The sequence below is a fragment of the Pichia membranifaciens genome, assembly GCF_001661235.1.
Source record: "Pichia membranifaciens NRRL Y-2026 unplaced genomic scaffold PICMEscaffold_3, whole genome shotgun sequence".
In the NCBI taxonomy this organism is placed as follows: domain Eukaryota; kingdom Fungi; phylum Ascomycota; class Pichiomycetes; order Pichiales; family Pichiaceae; genus Pichia; species Pichia membranifaciens.
In genome coordinates this window covers 310,188-330,012 of record NW_017566984.1, presented here as the reverse complement: position 1 = coordinate 330,012, position 19,825 = coordinate 310,188, and the positions used below count along the sequence as shown (strand labels likewise).

The 19,825-nt window shown below is 47.2% G+C and overlaps 10 protein-coding genes across 10 annotated transcripts; 4 read left to right on the top strand and 6 right to left on the bottom strand.

Annotated features, from left to right (window-relative positions):
* Window positions 1-166: 166 nt before the first annotated feature.
* Window positions 167-1,396, bottom strand: PICMEDRAFT_16243 (hypothetical protein). Its single transcript, XM_019161134.1, has one exon. It carries the CDS (start codon window positions 1,295-1,297, stop codon window positions 575-577), a length of 723 nt encoding a protein of 240 aa, XP_019017458.1. The 5' UTR covers window positions 1,298-1,396; the 3' UTR covers window positions 167-574.
* A 325-nt stretch (window positions 1,397-1,721) lies between these two features.
* PICMEDRAFT_32786 (hypothetical protein) lies at window positions 1,722-3,095 on the bottom strand (the record flags this gene model as incomplete). The annotated part of the gene is made up of 1 exon (XM_019162786.1): window positions 1,722-3,095. The coding sequence occupies one exon, from the start codon at window positions 3,093-3,095 to the stop codon at window positions 1,722-1,724; it is 1,374 nt and encodes a 457-aa protein (XP_019017457.1).
* Window positions 3,096-3,651: 556 nt separating this feature from the next.
* PICMEDRAFT_19664 (hypothetical protein) lies at window positions 3,652-6,086 on the top strand (the record flags this gene model as incomplete). The annotated part of the gene is made up of 3 exons (XM_019162134.1): window positions 3,652-4,290; window positions 4,791-4,838; window positions 4,878-6,086. Coding segments are annotated over 3 exons (1,896 nt in total), but the record flags the coding sequence as incomplete, so codon positions are not given.
* A 98-nt stretch (window positions 6,087-6,184) lies between these two features.
* Window positions 6,185-7,384, bottom strand: PICMEDRAFT_25367 (hypothetical protein; the record flags this gene model as incomplete). The annotated part of the gene is made up of 1 exon (XM_019162389.1): window positions 6,185-7,384. A coding segment is annotated over one exon (1,200 nt), but the record flags the coding sequence as incomplete, so codon positions are not given.
* A 461-nt stretch (window positions 7,385-7,845) lies between these two features.
* Window positions 7,846-9,354, top strand: PICMEDRAFT_72418 (hypothetical protein; the record flags this gene model as incomplete). Its single annotated transcript, XM_019164192.1, has 1 exon — window positions 7,846-9,354. The coding sequence occupies one exon, from the start codon at window positions 7,846-7,848 to the stop codon at window positions 9,352-9,354; it is 1,509 nt and encodes a 502-aa protein (XP_019017454.1).
* Window positions 9,355-9,382: 28 nt separating this feature from the next.
* On the bottom strand, window positions 9,383-11,623 carry PICMEDRAFT_72417 (hypothetical protein; the record flags this gene model as incomplete). The annotated part of the gene is made up of 1 exon (XM_019164191.1): window positions 9,383-11,623. One exon carries the CDS (start codon window positions 11,621-11,623, stop codon window positions 9,383-9,385), a length of 2,241 nt encoding a protein of 746 aa, XP_019017453.1.
* A 162-nt stretch (window positions 11,624-11,785) lies between these two features.
* PICMEDRAFT_16241 (hypothetical protein) lies at window positions 11,786-13,875 on the top strand. Its single transcript, XM_019161133.1, has one exon. The coding sequence runs from the start codon at window positions 12,153-12,155 to the stop codon at window positions 13,770-13,772; it is 1,620 nt and encodes a 539-aa protein (XP_019017452.1). The 5' UTR covers window positions 11,786-12,152; the 3' UTR covers window positions 13,773-13,875.
* Window positions 13,876-13,934: 59 nt separating this feature from the next.
* On the top strand, window positions 13,935-15,075 carry PICMEDRAFT_128492 (hypothetical protein). Its single transcript, XM_019159974.1, has one exon. It carries the CDS (start codon window positions 14,285-14,287, stop codon window positions 14,999-15,001), a length of 717 nt encoding a protein of 238 aa, XP_019017451.1. The 5' UTR covers window positions 13,935-14,284; the 3' UTR covers window positions 15,002-15,075.
* A 73-nt stretch (window positions 15,076-15,148) lies between these two features.
* PICMEDRAFT_51848 (hypothetical protein) lies at window positions 15,149-17,233 on the bottom strand (the record flags this gene model as incomplete). Its single annotated transcript, XM_019163159.1, has 2 exons — window positions 15,621-17,233; window positions 15,149-15,470 (listed from the first exon to the last, which is right to left on the bottom strand). Exons 1-2 carry the CDS (start codon window positions 16,865-16,867, stop codon window positions 15,149-15,151), a joined length of 1,569 nt encoding a protein of 522 aa, XP_019017450.1. The 5' UTR covers window positions 16,868-17,233.
* A 657-nt stretch (window positions 17,234-17,890) lies between these two features.
* On the bottom strand, window positions 17,891-19,129 carry PICMEDRAFT_26740 (hypothetical protein; the record flags this gene model as incomplete). Its single annotated transcript, XM_019162462.1, has 1 exon — window positions 17,891-19,129. A coding segment is annotated over one exon (1,239 nt), but the record flags the coding sequence as incomplete, so codon positions are not given.
* Window positions 19,130-19,825: the final 696 nt, after the last annotated feature.

Below are 19,825 nucleotides of genomic sequence, written 5' to 3'. Positions count from 1 at the left end.
GCTGACGTAAGCACGCTGTTTTGTATGGCCGCAGAGCCGGGGGATGGTTTCGGGGGCTCCCGAACAAGGGTGAAAGCAACAGTAGGGGTATAGATGTGCCGGGCTTATCTCTTATCACGAGAGTTAGGAAAGCCATAGGAGGACGGTGTGAACGGTGAGCGTCGGCCGGGGAGGATATGTCGTGGATCTGGCGTGGGCTTCGCAGCGGCCGGTCTTGGCGACCCGACGATGGCACAGTTATCTATCATATGTTGCCGGTGTGGGGAAGCAAATAGGAGGGAGTTTCCCGATTGGTCATATGCGCCAGGGCGACTCTAAGGTTGGAAGGTTTGTAGGTGGTTGGTTCGTCTATTAGTCGGTAGGTTGATTGGTAGGTTGGTCGAATCGTAGGTTCCCAAAGTCGCAGATTAGACGGTTAGATTAGACGGTTAGATTAGAGGATCAGGTTAGAGGATCAGGTTAGAGGATCAGGTTAGAAGATTAGATTAGAAGATTAGATTAGAAGATTATATTAGATTAGAAGATGCTAACAATGCATTTGCCTTCAGATAAGATAGTGCTACTGGCTGGGGATCTATTTAGAGTTCTTCTGAGCGGCGACGATCTTCTCACCGAGGTCGAGCAAGCCCTCGGCAACAATGTCAGGAAGACCAAAGATGTCCTCGCCGGGGTACTTCTCGTAGATGTTGGTCCATGCAGTGCGGAAGCCGGCGCTCTTGGCAGCACAGCAATCCCACTGGTGGGCGGCAGCGAACCAGGAGTCGGCGCCGTGGTTAGGAAGCTTGTTGAGCATGTACTCGTAGACGGCTGGCGTCGGCTTGCCGACGCCAAGGGAGTCGCACGAGATCACGTTCTCGTCCGGCATCTCCAAGTTGGAGTTGCGGAAGTAGCCTTTCACACGCTCCTGGTCACCGTCGGTCAAACACCACACGGTGAAGCCGTTGTCTCTCAAGAGCTTCCAGAGCGCTGGGAGCTCCGGTCTGGCCTTAAGCTTCAACCACTCGCTGCTCAAGAAGTCCAAATCGTCCTCGGAGGCAAACGCCTTCGGGTCCTGGATACCGGCGTGGTAGAGCGTTCTGTAGAAGGTTGCTCTGAGGATCTTCCGCGTGGTCTGGTAGTGTCCGATCTGCGAGAGGTACGAAAAGTCTCTCTCACACGCCGTCCCCCACGCGTTGAAAAACAACTCGACGTTGATGTTGTGCTCCAACAACCGGTCCCCGAGTCTTGTGGAGATGGCGTCGAGCATCACGTCGTAGCCAATACAGGTCCCGATGATATCAAAAACAATGTCTGGCATTTTTTCTCTTCTTTTCTGCTTTTTGCTGGTGGAGCTGGCTAATTGGGGTTGTTGGGCTGCTAGCGGTTCCTTGCTCTCCCTTCCTGCCTTCCTTTACGCCCGTACTTCTCATCCACCAGCCAACGACCGCCTAGAGCGACGCTTCCTGCCCCTTTTATCCAGCCAGCACCCGCCGTCCTCCCCCACAACCGTGCCGGCCGTGTACGCGATCCCAGCGGTTGGCGGATCGGAACTGCGATAAGCTCGGATAAGGCAGCGAGCGTCGGGGAACGAGACAGGCGGCATAGACGTTTCGGGGGGGCCGAGGGAGTTAAGGCTTTGGCGGTGGGAAGGGCACGGGTCAGAAAATCGGGGTGTAGAGGGTTGAGAGGGGGGGTTTGTTGTATTAAAGTATTATTAAAGTCGGAAGTTAAAGAGTAGCTATCTAGAGTTTGGAGAAACCGGTGTCCTTGAGGACGGTGTTCCTAGCGTTTCTCAAGCGCTCGGCGGTCAGCATGAAGGGAACAGGAATGTCGGTCATCTGCACAGGGACGTTGTTGAGCATCATCTGCGCAATGGCCTTGGCGCTCAAGAAGATACGAGGCATGCCGTGGCCGTGGAAGCCACCGATGATGTATTTGTTGGACTGGTCGGGCGACTCACCGATCCAAGGCAAGGCGTCGGCGGAGTAGCCGAGGATGCCTGTCCAGAGGTAGTCGACCTCGGTCTTGGCGTCTTTCCAGGTGTAGAAGTGGTTCTGCATGAAGGTCTCGTACCAGCCCTTGACGTCGCCGGCAAAGAGGGTCGAGTCGTCGACGTTCTTGTACCACGCGTCCTTGTCCTTCAAGTAGTACGGCTTGGCACCTCCGACAATGACCGTGCCGTCGGGTCTGTTGATGAGGTACTCGTGGTTGGTGAAGTCTCTGCAGATCCCGTAAGTGTTGGAGAGGTATGGCGCCGGCTTGTCGCCATCCTGCACCTTGATGTGCGAGCACGTGCCCTTCACGGGGATGATCCTGTCCTCGAACTCGGGCGCAAGTCCAGCGGTGTACGCGTTGGTGGCCAGGACGACCTTCTTGGTCTTGACACTGCCCCGGTTGGTGTGCACGATGTAGGAGCCGTCCTTCTGCTTCTCGATGCTCGTGACGGTCGTGTAAGTCTGCACGTTCATGCCCTTCTCGATGCAGTACTGCAGGAAGCCCTTGACCATCTTGTAGGGCCACAAGTGGCCGGCGGTAAACGTGAGAGAGAGCGGCGAGTCCTCGCAGATCGAGGTAATTTCGGCGTTGCTGCCGAACTGCACCTGGATGTCGTTCAACACCTTGGTGTAGGGGTTCTTGCGCAAGGCCTGCATGGCCTTCAAACACCCGGCGACAGCGCCCTTCGTGAGATGCACGTTGCACGCTCTCGTGAGCACAAAGTCGCAGTCGATGTTCAGGTCCTCGATGGCCTCCTTCAACGCAGCAAGGTGGTCGTGCTCGAAGTTTCCGATCGACGCTGCGTCCTTCTGACCAAACCGCTTCTCGAAGCTGAGGTACTCTCTGTAGTAGTCGGGCTTCAGGTGGCCTCCGTTTCTCCCGGTGGCGCCCGAGCCGATGAATCTCGCCTCGAGCATCAGCACCTTAGGAGGCGTGCTGCCTGCCTCCTTGTACGTCCAGTACCCGACGGCAGCGCCGGCGTACCCGCCGCCGATGATGAGGATGTCTGTCTCCTGAGGAAGCTCTGGCGTCGATCTGAGGTTCTTGAACGAGTCCTCCTCTGAGTGCCAGAATGGCAGAGTTGGGTTGGCCACGGGGAAGTAGTTTGATGCGGCAGCCATAGTTGCGGTCTGGGTGCGGTCTGGTTCGTGCTTGCTGGCTTGCTGGCGTGCTAGCGTGCTGGCGTGCTGGCTTCCCTCTCCACTGCCTAAACCACTCTTCCCCTCTTCCGCTTCCACAGCACACGTCCGGCCACGTCCTATATATATCCTCCAGCTACTCCGATAGCAGCCCGGCGGCCTCGCAGGCCCCGACCGATAAGCGACGGCCTCCCGAAGAGGTTCGCGTTCGGAGCGGCGCTGGCCAGAGCGGCGAGTGGTATAAGGCCAGGACCGTTGGCTGTTCTGCGGGTGGCGGGTGGAAATCAGGCGGTTTTGGGGGTCCTGGAGGGCAAAGTGGTCAGAGAGGTGACCAAGAAGACGATCCACAGAGAAAATGGTGTTGGCACAGAGCTTTGGGCTGAAAAGCGGGGGCGAAATGCCGGCAGTCGGGCTCGGAACATGGCAGCTCGAGGGTGACAAGGGCCACGAGGCCATTGTGTATGCGTTGCAGCACGGCTACCGCATGCTGGACGCAGCGTACGCCTACTTCAACCAGGAGACGGTTGGCAGAGCGCTGCGGGACTCGGGGGTGCCCCGGGAGGAGGTGTTTGTCGTGGACAAGCTTGCCAACACGTGGCACACGGCCGCCGGGGAGTGTCTGGACGTGACGCTCCAGGCGCTCGGCGTGGACTACCTGGACCTGTGGCTCATGCACTGGCCGTCGCCGCTGAACCACCACGGCAACGACCCGAAGACGCCCCGCCGGCCGGACGGGACCATCGACTTCGAGCAGGACTGGGACTACGTGAAGACGTGGGAGGCGATGGTGGCCGTGCACAAGGCGGCCCCGCACAAGGTGCGGCGGATCGGCGTGGCCAACTTCTCCGTCGAGGAGCTCGAGCGCATCTGCGACGCCACCGGCGTCGTCCCCGACGTGAACCAGGTCGAGATGCACCCGGCAAACAACCAGCAGCGGCTGCACGCGTACTGCCGGGCCCACGGCATCCAGCTCGTGGCCTACAGCCCGCTGGGCTCGATCGGCTCTCCCCTGCTCAGCAACGCCCAGCTCGTCGCCCTGGCCCACAGCAAGGGCGCCACCGTCGCCCAGCTGCTTCTCAGCTGGGGCGTCGCCAGCGGCTGGCCCGTAATCCCCCGCTCCCAGTCCCCGGGCCGGCTCGACGAGAACCTCTCTCTCGTCGACCTAACGCCCGCCGACGTCGCCACCATCTCCGCCATCGGCCTCCAGAACAAGCAGCGCTTCATCAACGCTCCCTGGCACACCTTCGCCGACGCCGACTGACTGCACACTGTATCACACTGTCCACAACCCTCTTTAACCTTGTCTAACCCTCTACACAAACATCCCAACCCATCTATCAACCGCCAGACAGCAATCCGCCTAATCGCCGCACAGCCGTCCCGGCCCCCGGATCGGGGAATTCGAGTCCCGTTACGCGACAGCGATAAGGAAAGCAGCGGCTGCGGGGCGATAAGGCGGTGGACACAGACAACGGCCGTGGAAGGGCCTCGAGGGCCTTATATCGGACGGGTTGGCACGCCAGGCAGGTGGGGAGGGAGAAGACGACGAGTGTGGTGGTTGCAGAGTGGGGTGGTAGACACAGCAAGACGGTAGAGAAAACAAAGATGTCGTGCGAATGCTGCTCCGTGGCGTGCTCGGGCGGACCTGCTGCGCCTACGCCGAAGTCGAAGGTCGAGTATGAAAGAATCGAGAAGCTGAGACAGAGCATGGCGGCGCCGTTCTACGTCCACTGCTCGACAGCGTTTGACCCGAAGGGCATGCAGCGTCTGGAGAACGTGTCGTTCAAGGTTGACCCGGCGGTGGGGCTGATTGTGGAGGTGGTGCAGAGAGCGTCGGGAGACTGCGAGGTTGGAGAGAACGACGTGGATCTGAGAGGCAAGTTCGTCATGCCCGGGTTTGTGGACGCACACACACACATCTTCTTGCACTCGTACGATGAGAAGGACAGCGCCAGACAGGTGCGGGACGAGGGCTTCGTCGAGCGGATCATCCGGGCTACGAACCACTGCAAGACAGCGCTCATGTGCGGCTACACCACGTACAGAGACCTCGGCTCGGAGGGGATGGACGACGCGGACGCAAACGTCAGAGACGCCATCAACCGTGGGCTTGCGATCGGGCCCCGTCTCTTTGTCGCCACGCAGGTCCTGGCCTCTGTGAACGGATTCAAGACGCACACGGAGAACACGATCGGCGGGACCCGTGTGCCGGCCATGAGTGAGGCGTGCGACGGGGAGGACGAGATCAGAAGAGCGGTGAGACGCCGTCTGGGTGTCGGCTGTGACGTGGTCAAGTTCTACGCAGACTACAGAAAGCGTATCATGCGTTTCCCTCCTGCACAGCCTCACCCGTACCTCTCGTCGGTCCAGTTCCCACCGGACGTGCCAAACCCGGACGTGATTCTATACACACAGCATGAGATGGACGTCCTTGTGGCTGAGGCCAAGAACGCAGACTGCCCCGTTGCAGCCCACTGTGCCACAAACAGAGCAGTGAAAATGGCGGCCGAGGCAGGTGTCTCCACCTTGGAGCATGCATTTTGGTGTGACGACGAGACATTGCAGGTGGTCAAGAAGCACGACTGCATGATTGTTCCCACGCTAGCAATTGCCGAACGGTTGTACGGCTCAAACTTCCAGTTCATGCTCGACAAAACCTACAGAGCCTGGAAGCTTGGAATCAAGCAGGCCTGTGGTGGGGACACTGGTACCTTCAACCACGGAGAAAACATCCGTGAAGCAGAGCTTTTCATCGAGTCCGGGATTCCAGTGGACGAAACACTTAGATGCCTCACCTACAACGGGTGGCTCGCGTGCGGTGGGCACAGATGTGGAAGACTCTTTGGCTGGCTCGGTGAGGGGACTGCAGCAGACATCGTCGCACTGGACGAAAGTCCTTTTGACTCCTTCTCGACTCTCAGAAAGCCATCTTTCGTGATGAAGGATGGTAGGGTTTATAAGAAAGACAGCAAATGTGCTGTTCTATGAAACCTGTTTGTCTTATTAGAATGTCTAGTCTATCTAAAAAATACAATTATATGCACAATCTAAGCAACGCCAAGAATTGGGCCTTCAATGCTGTCCAAAGTTCTGACGCACTCGGCAAATATCTTCACACCTTTCTTCACATCCTCTGCGCTGATTGTTGCGGGTGGACATATTCTAATTCTCTTGCCGCCGGCAGCAGAATTGACAATCAGTCCATTGGCAGCACACAGTGCAGCCAACCGTGCCCCATTAAACGACTTGTTGAGGGAAGCTGGGTTGAGAACTGCAGCAAGCAACACGCCGTCTCCACTCACTGAGGCGACTTGTTCAAGTTTCTCTTCCAAAAGTAACTTTCTCAAAAGAGCACCCTTCTCTTTAGCTTGCTCGCTGATCTTTTCATCGATTAACACTCCTAGAGCAGCAACCGCAGCAGCGGTAGCAGGTGGGTTTGCAGCCATGGTTGATCCAATGTCTCCATATTCCAAAACATCCATCACTTCCTCCACACCGCAAACAGCAGATAGCGGAGCAACCCCGCCTGCCAAAGCTTTACCCAGGCATACTAAATCAGGTTTGATTCCATCATCCCAAGACTTCAGAATAGATCCGGCTCTTCCTAGACCTGTTTGAACTTCGTCTGCAATAAACAAAACATTGTATTTCTTGCAGAGATCGTATGCTTGTTTCAAATAGCCCTTTGGTGGAGTAACAATACCAGCAGATCCTTGGATTGGCTCAACCATAAATGCAGCAATTGTAGCATGGTCTTTTTCAAGCGCAGTAGCTAAGGAGTCAATATCACCATATTCAACCACTACTCCTGAAGGAGAAACAGAGCCAACGTGCGGCACATAAGGACCAAACTTCTCATTCTTCGTTGTCGCAAATGAATGGGTCGAAATGGTCAACCCGTGATAGCACGCAGAGGTTGTCAAAACAAAAGCCTCATTTTCTTTGATGCCTTTCTTCAAGTATCCCCACTTTCTTGCTAGCTTTGTTGCTGTGTCTGTGGCGTCGGCACCTGTACACATACAGACTATTCTCTTGTAACCCAAAATCTCCTCAATCTTATCTCCGAGTTCAGCATATTTCGGACTCATGAACGAGGAATTGGTCAAAGCACAATCTTGAATTGCTTTGCATGACGCCTCAACTATTTTAGGATGAGAATGCCCCATATTTGCGACAGCAAAAAAAGACAAGAAGTCAATGTATTCATTACCATCAATATCCCATAAAGTCGCATTTTTGGCTTTAGCAAGTGGCACTGGCAACGGAAAAAAGCCTGCTCTAATGTGTGTTTTGTAGCTGTCGATTGCTCCTTGGGCTTCCTTCGAATAGTTGATCTCCGTTTTCATTTGTTGTGCTCACTTTACTTATTTACAGGGCTTCCAAGTCTCAGAATAGAAAAGTTCATCTTTCCGTCGTAAAAAGAGAAAAAAGTCAAGAAATTTATCACTGATAGGAACCACTCTGCTTATATCTAAAGTCAGACGGATAATCAATTAATGTCTCTTTACGCGCTAAATTCGTCGAAGATATCGGGAAGAGCGTCCGGGGTATTTTGTAGAGATCTTTCTTGTTGTAGTACATCTGATAACACAGGTATAAGCGAAAGCACTAACGGCTGACAGGAAGATAGAAGACAAAAGGATACAAGAGTGGCCTTGGACACGCTTAAACAAAAAACGAAAAGACGAGACAAAAGGAGTGGAGTAATAAGATTAACAAGCAAAATTAAGCAATGTTACCATCATGTATTATCTGCAAAAAGAGAAAGAAGAAATGTGACTTCAATTTACCCAGCTGTAAGCATTGTGAAAGTATGGGGACTCAGTGTGAGTACTATGATGAAGGCCTGGACAATAATGTTCCGCGGGAGTATCTTAAGAGCTTGAACGACAATGTGATAGCGTTGAGGAATGAAATTGAAAAATACAGAAAGAAAATCAACAAGAGAACGTCACAGAACGGCTATACCGTGGACAAAAAAAACAGGCTTTATGAAGTTATCAAAAACGGAACTCTTCTAGAAGGAACAAATTCAGAGTTGCACTATTTTGGACCATGCTCGTTGGTTTCGATGATATATATGAGCTCCATGATGTTAGATTTGAGGATCACCTCCTTGGACCGGGTGTCAATACTAGACCATAAGTCAATCCCACCGGTGAAAATGACCTTTGACTATGGAATGATTACCAGCGACCATTCAAAAGTGTTAATTACAAACTATCTTACAAATATATACCCTTCCAATCCATTACTCTCAGAATCCTTCTTCCACTTTGATCTTATGGTTAAAAACTATCCGGACAAAAAACAACTTTTTATCTTGCTTATTTTGTTGATTTCTTCTGCACAAATAATGAGAAAACGTACAGATTTTGTGCCTATAAAGGTAATGTTACAACAAAAAGTTTTAGAAATAATGAAAACTAAGCTAAGCCGTGAGGATGGTGACTCAATACTTGCTTTTCTACTCTACGCATTATATGAATCATTTGATCCAGAGACGGGCAAATCTATGTGGAAGACACTTTCTTCCGCATGTGCCATTGCTGAGCGATTACAATTGAAAAATCTAGATAATACCAAGCCACTTCCAGGATTAATCGCATGTACCATACCAAGAAGTCAATTTTTAAAAGTTCTCGTTTTTTTAGACTCAGAGATGTCTTTATGTCTTGGCAACTCGCCATCCATATCACTTTCCAAAAACCAGATATTAAATTTGAAGGATCTTTCTTTACAAAGTTACTTTTTGCAAATATTTGAAAAAGTCCAATTTTACAACACCTTGTATGCTAATTCTTCTGGCTGTGACATAGTAAGGTTGTTTGAATCGCCTATGTTAACTACACAAAATGACCCGAATATCTGGATATTAGCCTCGCCGTTGCTATCACACAACTGCACCAGCTGTGAAGCTTACTTCTCGACGGTGGTGATGAACATTTTGAACGCATCCATTGCAATAATAGGAGATTATGATTTAAGAATCAAGGGTACAGGAATTACTTTGTATTGGGTTGCTTTGTCTAAGATCTCAACTGCAGTGCTCAACCTTATTTTAATTAAAAAATTATATTATTCAAACTATTTTGGATTACTTGAGAAGAGTACAGTGGTCGATAATATTATTTTAGGGCAGAGGTTGGTATCTCAGATATCGTCCCAGTGGTATAGTGCAAACTCTATCAAAAGCTTTATAGATATGGCTTGTGCAATACATAAATTGCAAGATATATAGGTACAGAGGCTGAAAAAGCTGAAAAAAGTTATATACCTCCACCCATTTGGGCGAATAAGTCTTTCAGATTCCAGAAATTGTTGTCATTAAAATGATCTTCCCAATTTGATTTTTCTGAGAATTTCTGATTTAGTAGAGTAAACTCGTTGTCGGCATAGTTGATGTCATCCAATATTGTTCCAGATAAGTCAGCTGTATCGAAAGCGGATGGGTTAGAAGATGCCTTCCCATTATGCGGAAATATCAAATGTTCAATGTGTGAAGAGGTTTCAGCTATATCTTCTGGGCTGACATCTTCAGGTTTGTTCAGCTTTGCCAAAACCTTTCGGCGTAAGTCATCCAAATATCCAGTCATATTAGAGGCACCAATATCCGGCCAGCGCTCGTTAAATTTCTCAAGTAATTGAATGCAAGCCTTCAACTTTTCATCAAGATATTCAAGAGAAAAGGATTCAAAAATCCAATCATGCTGGAACCACATAACATCTAGTAAGTTAACTGCAGCTTCCTCTACGTAGTAAACTCCCATTAGTAAGTAAGAGACTTGGCCTCTTTGGGAATCGTTCAAATATTCATCCACATGAACAGATAGGGCTTCAACTAATTTAATAATCGAAAGATGGCTAGGCTCAGGTATTCTGGGTGTTCTTCTTCTCATTCGAATCTGCAAGGATGCTTTAGTGATCAACCTAAACCTTAACTGATTGACTTTAGCAAACTCCTCCGCCTTCAAATACCAATTTTCAATTTTGGAATCCATGTTACTAATCCATTCTTCAATTGTGCCAGGTATTTCTTTGTTGTGCCATAAAACATCACAGATTTCAGATTCACAAAGACGAAGAGAATAAAAGTGTAGCGCTGCTGCTTTTGTCTTCGGTCCAGAATAGTCTATACCTTTTTCAGTAATGAAGGAATCGTCGACAATGGTAGGATACTCCACTGATATCAAGGGTTGAGGAATCGGAAACCTAATTCTTAAAACCGCTGACAAGTGTCTCAACATTGCACTGCAAACAAGAAATATTCGTCGTCTATCGTCGACGTCCAGAACGGTGATGACTTCAGACTCAACTTCCTTATGCAGGCCCATGTCCACACATAGACGTAAGGCATCTCTCAAAGTTCTCCAGATGTCCGCAACGTACGGATTTGCAAATGCATAATGAACTATCAACAAAGTAATTTGCAATTTCTTCATTTTCGATTCCCAAGTGGTTTCCAATATTTGAGAAATGGTTGTTGCAAACAAAGCACTCGATGAAGAAAGGGCACGCTTCTCACTTTTGTTTGTGATCAATGCAGCAGATATGGCCATCGTTATTGAAACAACTGCTTTCTCAAACGAGAATGCAACATTTGGGTTATCCAACACCTTATTCAAAATCACCGTCAACTCGGACTTAGAGATAACCGGCCACTGGGGAAGATGGATATCCATGTAGTTAGACATCATTATCTCTACGACGTTTCTGGGTATGGTGCTCAAATCGACGGGTGGATGTTCTTCGATAAACGTTTTCATGTTTCCTCGCTTGCTGTTGTCGATCATAGTGTCGAATGGGGCTGGCAAGTTACTTGATGTGAAGTAAAAGGAGGAGAACGACGCAAAAGTGTTGTCGTGTTCCGCTATCTCGAAGCTTTCCAAAAACGGAGTGGCTGCATATTTTGTTATCGAGTATGAACGTTCTTCCAGATCGTCAATAACGTGATGCTGTTTCAGTTTCTTCAGCTCAATCTCTAGCTCTGCAACCCTGGCCTCAAGGTAGAGCGGCAAGCTTCGTGGAACCGGTTTGCGAAGGCCCCTCACCCAAGCATAGCACTCGACATTATCACGTTTGCAACTCGTGCACTTCGGAAACTCGTAAGAGCAGGGAATCCTTTTCTGCTTGCAGCGGAAGCATTTTGTAGACGACCGTCTGTGGCTGCTCTTTTGTAGCACTTCGATATCGGCTGCTGTGAAAAGTTCATCCATCTGGAGTAGTTGGGTTATATCAGTCTTCGCCGAGGTTGATGACGCTGAAGATAACGATGGCGGAAATGTATCTTTCCTCCTGCTACTTTCTTGCTGGCTGGAATTTATCTGCTGTGTACTCCCCTCTTGCACTCCTTCCGGCCGATCCTGTCCATCGAAACCAAAGTTGAAGTTCAGGTCGAGATCGAGGTCGAGATCGATGCCGAGCTCGAGACTGCGATCTTCATCCTGCTCACTTTCATGTTCACCGTCTCTGTCATCCTTCATTTCAACCTCCGAGGTAGTGTCTTCCATTTTCCACTTTCCAGGGTGCACGGATGGTTGGGGATCGCTCTATCCGTCTCCTTTATCTACTCCTATCCGGTGTTACATGTAACTCCTTCTACTTCTCCTAATCGTGCTGCTAGGTCTTTTGGACAGAAAAGCCAGACCATCTGAAGAAATAGGGACAGTAGTTACGTCTATTTCTATAGTAAAGTTGTACCCGATGCCTTTGTTGAGAACTCACTGTCGTCAACCCGATCGGAGATGTACTAGTTATCGGCCTTGAGGCCGAATTTTCATGTGTCGGCTTATCCGACGCTTCTCGAAGATGCTTCGCAGAGACGGACGTTCTTCCGCCGTGAGCCCTATTAGGGGGTCCATGAATCGGAGAATCAGCATTGGTAACAGGTGGAACGAGTAGTGTGTTCGGAGAAGGACGTATATATAACAGCCAGAGCCCATCTGTCAGGTGGGACAAAGATGAAAATTTTCCTGGCGTTGGACCCCCAGCTTCCTTCTGATCTGTGTTGTCAAGCAATCGTTCTGTAGAATAGTCAACATGCTACAGACATCTGTTTTCGGAAATCTCTCCACACTTCAACTGGGCGGAGTGGTGCTGGTTCTTGGCTGTTTCTGTCTGGCGGTATGGCTATACAACTTCACCATCAAGCCAAGCCAGCCCAAGATCGACGGGTTGCCAGAAGTCAAAACCAACTCTCCTTTCTTCGGTATACTGACAACGCTAGGTGAAGACCATCCTACCAATCTCCAGAAACTTTCTTTGGAAAAGGGGGCTCCGGTTTTCCAGTGTTTGATGGGCACGCAAAGAGTCGTGTTTGTGAACACGTATGACGCTGCAAACGAATGGTTCATCAAGAACCAAACGGCTCTTATCGACAGACCGTTGTTTTACACCTTCCACCAGCTAGTCTCCACTTCCCAGGGCTTAACTATTGGTACCTCTCCATGGAATGAGACGTGTAAGAAGAGACGTTTGAATGTCCAGAGATACATGACCACGCCTGCCATCAAAGAGCGTGCTGGGTTGATCGACTTGGAAGGGTTCTCCTTTCTCAGGGACTTCTACAGAGACTCACAAGGTAAGTACATCTACCCTTACAAGTACACACAAAGATTGGCCTTGAACTTCACTGCAATGTTGAGCTATGCCACCAGATTTGACAAAATCGAAACTCCATTATTGAACGAGATCCTTGAGATGGTCAAACTCATCTCGTCGTTCCGTTCCACCAACAACAACCTTCAAGACTTTGTTCCTTTTGTCAGACTTTTGCCTGAAAACGAAAGGAAGAGACAGGCAGTCGAGGCCAGCGAAAAGAGAAACATCTGGTTGGGCAAGTTGACCGAGGAGGCCATCAGCCACAAGGACACCAGAAAGAGTATTGTTGGAGACTTTGCCAACACCGACGGCAAGGCTAGACTCAATATCGATGACATCAAGAGTATCTGTGTCGGTTTGGTGTCCGGTGGTTTTGAGACAATCGGGTCCACTGCCAGTTTGATCTTGTTACAGCTCGTCAGTCCAAACGGTGCCAAATGGCAACAAAGAATTCACGACGAGTTGGTCGAGATTTACGGCAGTGTTGAGAGTGCATACGAAAACGTCCTTTGCGAAGAAAAGTGTGAGTTTGGTGTCTCCTTCATCCGTGAGCTCTTGAGAATGTACGCCGTTATTCCATTGATCCCTGCCCGGAAAACCACCAAGCCTTTCCAATGGAACGACACGGTCATTCCCGAAGGTGTCACTGTGATATTGAACGCCCAGGCGGCCAACCACGACGAAAACCACTTTGGTCCTACAGTCCACGAATTCGACCCAGAGAGATTCATGACGGACAAGTCTGTCGATGTGCCACCATACCACTTCACCTTTGGTGCAGGATCTAGAGCATGCACAGCCATCAACCTCTCCAACCGTATCCTATATGTGATCCTAACCCGTGTCTGTCTCTTATTCAAGGTACACGGAGACCCAAGCAAGACACCGGACTTCGACTACCTCAACTACGCCGCCGACAGAACCGCACAGACCTACTGGCCTAAGGAATTCGGCATCCAGCTCGAAGCAAGGGACGAGGTCATTCTAGATGCCTGTATGTCCGCCTCCAAAGCCAAGTGCACGGAGGAGCTAGGATATTCCATCGAGTACAGTGCCTGAGCCGATCCCCAAAACACAACCAAAAACTCTCATAGATAGCTGTCTATTTGTATTTCTGTACAACTCAAACGAGAATCCAAATACCCTTTGGTTTCCTGGATTCCTTTGTTTCCTCCGTCCCCAGCAGTGGCCATCAGTAGACATTGCGTGCTACTCATGACCCGGTAAAGCTGGTCTTGTGGGCCCTGCCTGGCCATCCCATCCCCTCATTTTCCTCTCGGAGTAGAGAATTTCCCAAAGGAGGAGCGAAAAATGCTCAGCCCTGTGTGGAGGGGCGATAAGCTGATGTCGGAAGAAGGGTTCCTGCCTGGCCGTGTCGTGTTTGGGAAAAGGTTGTTTCGTTTGTTGTTGCCACTGGAGGCGTTGATCTGGCACTTCTGACTGTGGCAGAGGAGGCAAACTGGAGCAGGCTTGGCTACACGTTTTGGGCATTCTCTTTTTGCTAGCTAGCGGGTGCAGAGTCGGTTGGATTGTTCTGTGTTGAGTAAAGGTACTCCACTCCCCGATTTGACATGACAAAGCCTAATTACATCAACTTCAAACTCAAGGATCCGTTTGAGACGCACACAAATGTCAACGTTGCTGGTACTTTTAACAACTGGGACCCGAATGCAGCTGCGTTGGCCTTTGACACGGAGTCAAAGGACTGGTGTCTCGATTTGGACGTCGACCTACCGGTGGACCACAAAGTGATGTACAAGTATGTGGTCGACGAGAACAAATGGATCTGCGATGTTTCGGCACCTCTTGAGAAGGATGCCGACGGGAACGAGAACAATGTCACGTTTGTTATTTTGAAAAATAAGACTCACACGGGTAGCAAGCCGGGAAGCGTCAGGAAGGAGCAGAAGGAGGAGCAAGAGCAAAAGCAAAAGCAAGAGCAAAAGCAAGAGGATAGCAAAGCTGATAGTGTTGCTGGCAAATTGGAGCAACAAGAGGAAGAGGAAGAGGTGTTTGACCACAAGTCTTTTCATGAAAACGAGCTTTTTGACGCCTCTGAACAAGGCCAAGACGAGACTGCTCCTACAAGTGGTGAAGAAAACAACCATGAGGCTGACGCACCACTTGAGGCTACTACCCACGATATTCAATTGGCAACAACTGGTCCGAAAAAAGGCGACAACGACATCCCAAAACCTAATGGGGGGTTCAGTTTTGCCTCATTGTGGGAATCAATTGCGTGGTTCTTCAAATACTATATCTTATCGTGGTTCTATCCTGAGCATTAATGTTACAGTGCTTCAATACCGGAAGGCTATATAGTAGGTAAATAAATAGTGTCTCAGTTGGTGGGTAAATTGAATAATATTATTCATAGACTAGTAGCAAAGGTGTCTTTGAGTTAGTGTTACAAAAGCGATCACTGATGTACACGCTTATTTCTTGAAATATCTTAACTCTAGCCATCTAGCGAGAGGGTACGATACACCAGTGAATGCCATGGCCAAGAAGGTTCCGAGATCAGCCGCATCTTCACCAACATACCTGGAAATAGGCCCCTTGAAGTATACTTGGTTCATACCCACAATTGCTCCTGCAACACCGCAGCAGAATCCAAAGGTGGCCGCAATCCCGTTTGTCAACACATACTTGTCATTCCAAGCTTCAAAGTTGTAGTACGGTTTCGAGTTCACCGATGAAAACGGAGGAAACTTGTGACATTTGTTGGAGGCTTCATTTTCCGATAATGGTCCCACACTAGATGGTGATAATGAGCATGACGAGGATGATAAAGCGGTGTTGTTTTCTGTTCTAAACTGATCATTTTTTTCCGTTATTATGGTATCATCCAATGTGGTTTCACAGTTCTCGATATCCGTAATATTTGGGCTGTCTGGCACTTCAAACATCTCTTTTCTAAAAAGAGATACTAAACTTGTAGATCTGAAAATAACATTTTCCTCGATTAACAACGTGAAGTAGATACTGATCCAGTATCCCAACATTGGTAAGAAGTTAGAAAGAATCTCTGAAAAGTGGTCCCGTCCAACCAATGAGCATAATAGAGTTATCACAAAGATAATGATGACAATAAACCATCTACTGAGGTATCTGTATGCTAAGTCATCTAATAACTGAACTGATAACGCACTAGAATAATTGTTGATGATATTGTTTGTGATTAATGACAACCAGAAAACCACTATCAAAAACTTGCCAAAATTTCCCCATCTGTCGAAAACAAGGTTAAGCAATCCACCCAATGACTTTTCAGCATATGTCTCATTCCATAATTCGTTTCCAACTGCCGCGTTACCAATCAACATTCCCACAACGGCACCAAACACCGTTGGTAAAAAAATCCCAAAGAAAGTTAGCAAGAATAGATTAACCTGTGGAACATCTTCGGGAAAGATAATGTAGTAGTCGGCAGCACAACCGCCCCAGGTAGCAGTCACAGAATAAGCAAGTGTGAAAAAAGAAATTCTATTTCCCACCTTGGTTAAACCACTGTCGCCTAAAGTTTGCAAATTTTCATACTTAACATACTGTTTGCCACTGATAACATAGAGCAAGAAAACAACAAGCAAGACAAAAATACCAATGACACCTTCAAACTTCAAAACGTATTCAATGCCAAAAAGTGCAACCACTAAACTCATTACACTGACAATGACAATACCAACACTCAAACTTAAGCGCCCACCACTCAACCATTTCAATATTTCACCACCAAGAACACTGTTGGTAACACTCCATCCTAGAAATCCAATTATAGTGATTAAGCTAACCACTCGGACCATCCATGGACCAAATAGATATCTTGCACTGCACATTTGTCGAAGTCCAGACCGTGGGCCCATTGTGGAGCAGTATGCTGCCACCAAGCACCCTAAAAGAGTGCCTAGTATCCCACATATAAGCGTATCTTTATATCCTAATCCAAAGATCAATGGTCCAAGAAAGAATGAAGACATCGACGTCAAGCCTCCGCATCCGGATATCCAAAGACCCAATGTCGATATGTAGGGGCCCCATGAATTTTTATCGTATCTCTCCGATGGCAGGTACCTGTGAATACCTTTTGATTCCACCCCCAAGGAATCAACAAACTGTGAAGATTTCCTTGCAAATTGTAAAATCTTTTGCATCATTCAATTTTGTAGTCCTGTGCTGTGACTGAAAGATGAAAAAATATTTCAAGGGAGGCGAAAGGGAATATGGGAAGTGACAAATTCCGAATCAGATAAGATTTTAAGAGCACATATGTCCTTATAAAAACCTTGGTTCCTGTTATATCTCTAGTTGCACAAGAATTTGGTACAATAAAACGGTGACTCTGAATTATCAGATTTCATCACTTATCTGAAAGTTTGATATCAAAATCGGATTTGGAGAAGCTCTATAACCCTCCAATCCGATGTATGATTTTTCATTGCCGTCATCTATTCCCTTTCTGGGGCAACGCGCTCCGATCGGAATGCCAAAGCCGATGTCAAAACTGAAAACTGAAAGGATGCATGAGTTATATTAGATATATTTATTTAGGTAAACGTGTAGAAAATAACTATTCGGCACTTGAATGTGCACTCTGCAATATGAAGAATGATGGAGAATAAGAGAAAAAGTAATGAAAGTAAAGGAAAGTAGAATGAAAGAAGAGAAAGGGAAAGAGATCAAAACAATACAACCACATGAAAAATTGAAAATTAGATTTAAAAAAGTAAAGTTGGAAAAAGTTAGAAAATGACAACATATGAAGCAGACTAAGATAAAATAAAATGAAATGAAATAAGATAAGTATTGAAGTGGGGAAGTGAGAAGCTAGTAAATTGAAAAATGAAAAATAGAAAACAAGCAAAATAGCAGAGAAAAAACTGGAGCTAAAAGATTTTGAGTTATAGCTGAGGTGGGTTTGATGGTTCATCGAAAGTGATTCCCAATGGTTGGAACCTGATAGTTGCCTCGTCAATGTAGTCTTCTTCCTCTTCTTCGCCTTCGCCTTCTGAGTTAGATGAATAATTGAACTGCCCATTACCGCTTGTAGCAGAGGCGTTAAGAGCACCACCAACAGTGTTGATATCATTACCTGTAGCAGAGAAATTATTGAAATCATTTGGCGCAAGATCGTTCTCAACTTCGCCATTGCCATTGCCATTGCCGTTGCCATTACTACCGTTAGCATTCAACTGGAATTGTCTCGGGGTGTTACCACATCTGTCCTTACCGAAGTTAATTTTGCACCTTTGGTAATCAGGGTTGTTTCTAATACCATCAATTGCTTTAATGGCATTGGAAATGTTGGTGAAATTGACAAAACAGCAATGTCTTTCTTGGAAAAAGTTAATCTGCTCAATTTCACCGAACTCCTTGAAATCGTAGTACAATTTATCCTTTGTGAATTGGATTTCTGGAATCTTATCCAAGCCTCCAATATAGATATTTCTTGAAGCACCATTACCAACAGCCAAATTAATGGAATTTGGCAAAGGCCCGGAGTGTTTTCCCCAACCGATTTTGATCTTTCGATTGTGAATTATCAAGCCATGTAAGGAAGACATTGCATAAAATTGAGCAGCAGAAATTGGATCAATGAATGTAACAAAACACACGTGTCGTTCATTTATAAGTCTGACGTTTTGGAGAATACCACCACGAACAACATTGCAGATCTCTTCAATGGTTGAATCGGGATGCAAATTACCTAAATAAATAGTTCTGTTTCCCAAATTGGATGTGCCACCTGTAGTAGTAGCAATCATTGCAGCAGCATTTGATTGCTGGACTAATGCGTTTGCAATTAAGTCTCTATCCACTTGGCTCAAGAAATTTTCAGTATTTGGATTTAGACCTAAATATTGAGCTGCGTTATGTTGCTGAGTTTTCGTGATGAAGGCACACCTGTCCTTGCCGTAAAAAATTCTACGATCCTTGTATTTTTCAATCAAGGGGAGAGATTGAACACATCTTATTGCAGCTAAAATAGAAGTGAAATGAATAAAAGCAATTTTTTTCTCGTGAATCATTTTTATTGTGTCGATCTCACCATACTCTTTGGTATCGTTGGCCAATTCTTTTTCTGACGTATTTTCGGGTAAATTTCCGATATAGACATTTCTGGTCGCATTATATCTAGAGACACAAGAAGCAACTATAGGCTGGACCGGAGTCGGTTTTCCCCAACCAATTTTGATATCATGATTATTAATCGTCAATCTCTTCAAAATAGCATCTGAATGAAACAAAGTTGCTGACTTCTCATCTAGAAAAGAAATGAAAGCACAATTCTTTGATGAAATCATTTTCAAAGACTCAACTGTACCAGATCTAACGTGGTTTAGTAGCTCATATGGAGTTATTCCACTAGGAATATTGCCCAAATAAACAGTTCTCGATGGAACAGATGATATTTCAGCTCCTATGCCTACACTGCTGTTTGTGGCGGCAGAGTTACCGTTTAGATTTGGGTCTTGGGATGTAATATCACTAACACCAAGCAGAGAGTTGGTGCTTAACTGGGGGGTCATGGACACCGAATTTGGCAGTATATGAGAAGAAGCCGGTTGTTGTAGTAAAGAGTTTGCAGATTGTTGATTTAGCAGTGGAATGGAATTTGGTGTAACGGAATTCATTGGAGGGATATTTGACATGGAAGCATTGAACTGGGGAGAATCCAGGTTGGAATGTAGAAGACTATATTGGTTTGCATGCATCGACTGGTTGTCGTGGTGGACGCCAAGCAGCTGGTTTTGATATAAATTGGTGTTGTTGTTGAGATGCTCATTTGGAATTTGGCCGAAAGAACTAGAGTTTTGCATTTGGATATTATATACAGGTTGCTGGTTTGGTAAGTTTTGGGATTGGAAGTTCATATCCGAGTTCCAGCTGTTGAGCCCTTGGCCGGTGTGATTATTTGAGCCATTCTCATCTGTGATATTTAAGTTTGGGGCTGAGCCGTTATTAGAATGTAGCTGCTGGGCTAGAAATCTGTTTATGTTCGACATTAGTTATTGCTGAAGGAAAGGGTCTTTTAATATTTTGTATACTCTAATGGACTGGGTGGAAAATATCAAATCAAGCTGTTTAGAAGTGAATATTAATATTGACTGAGC

Bases quoted from the DNA above. Each gene is read 5' to 3' on its own strand.
- PICMEDRAFT_16243 (XM_019161134.1), bottom strand. From the start codon at position 1,297: ATGCCAGACATTGTTTTTGATATCATCGGGACCTGTATTGGCTACGAC.
- PICMEDRAFT_16241 (XM_019161133.1), top strand. From the start codon at position 12,153: ATGCTACAGACATCTGTTTTCGGAAATCTCTCCACACTTCAACTGGGC.
- PICMEDRAFT_128492 (XM_019159974.1), top strand. From the start codon at position 14,285: ATGACAAAGCCTAATTACATCAACTTCAAACTCAAGGATCCGTTTGAG.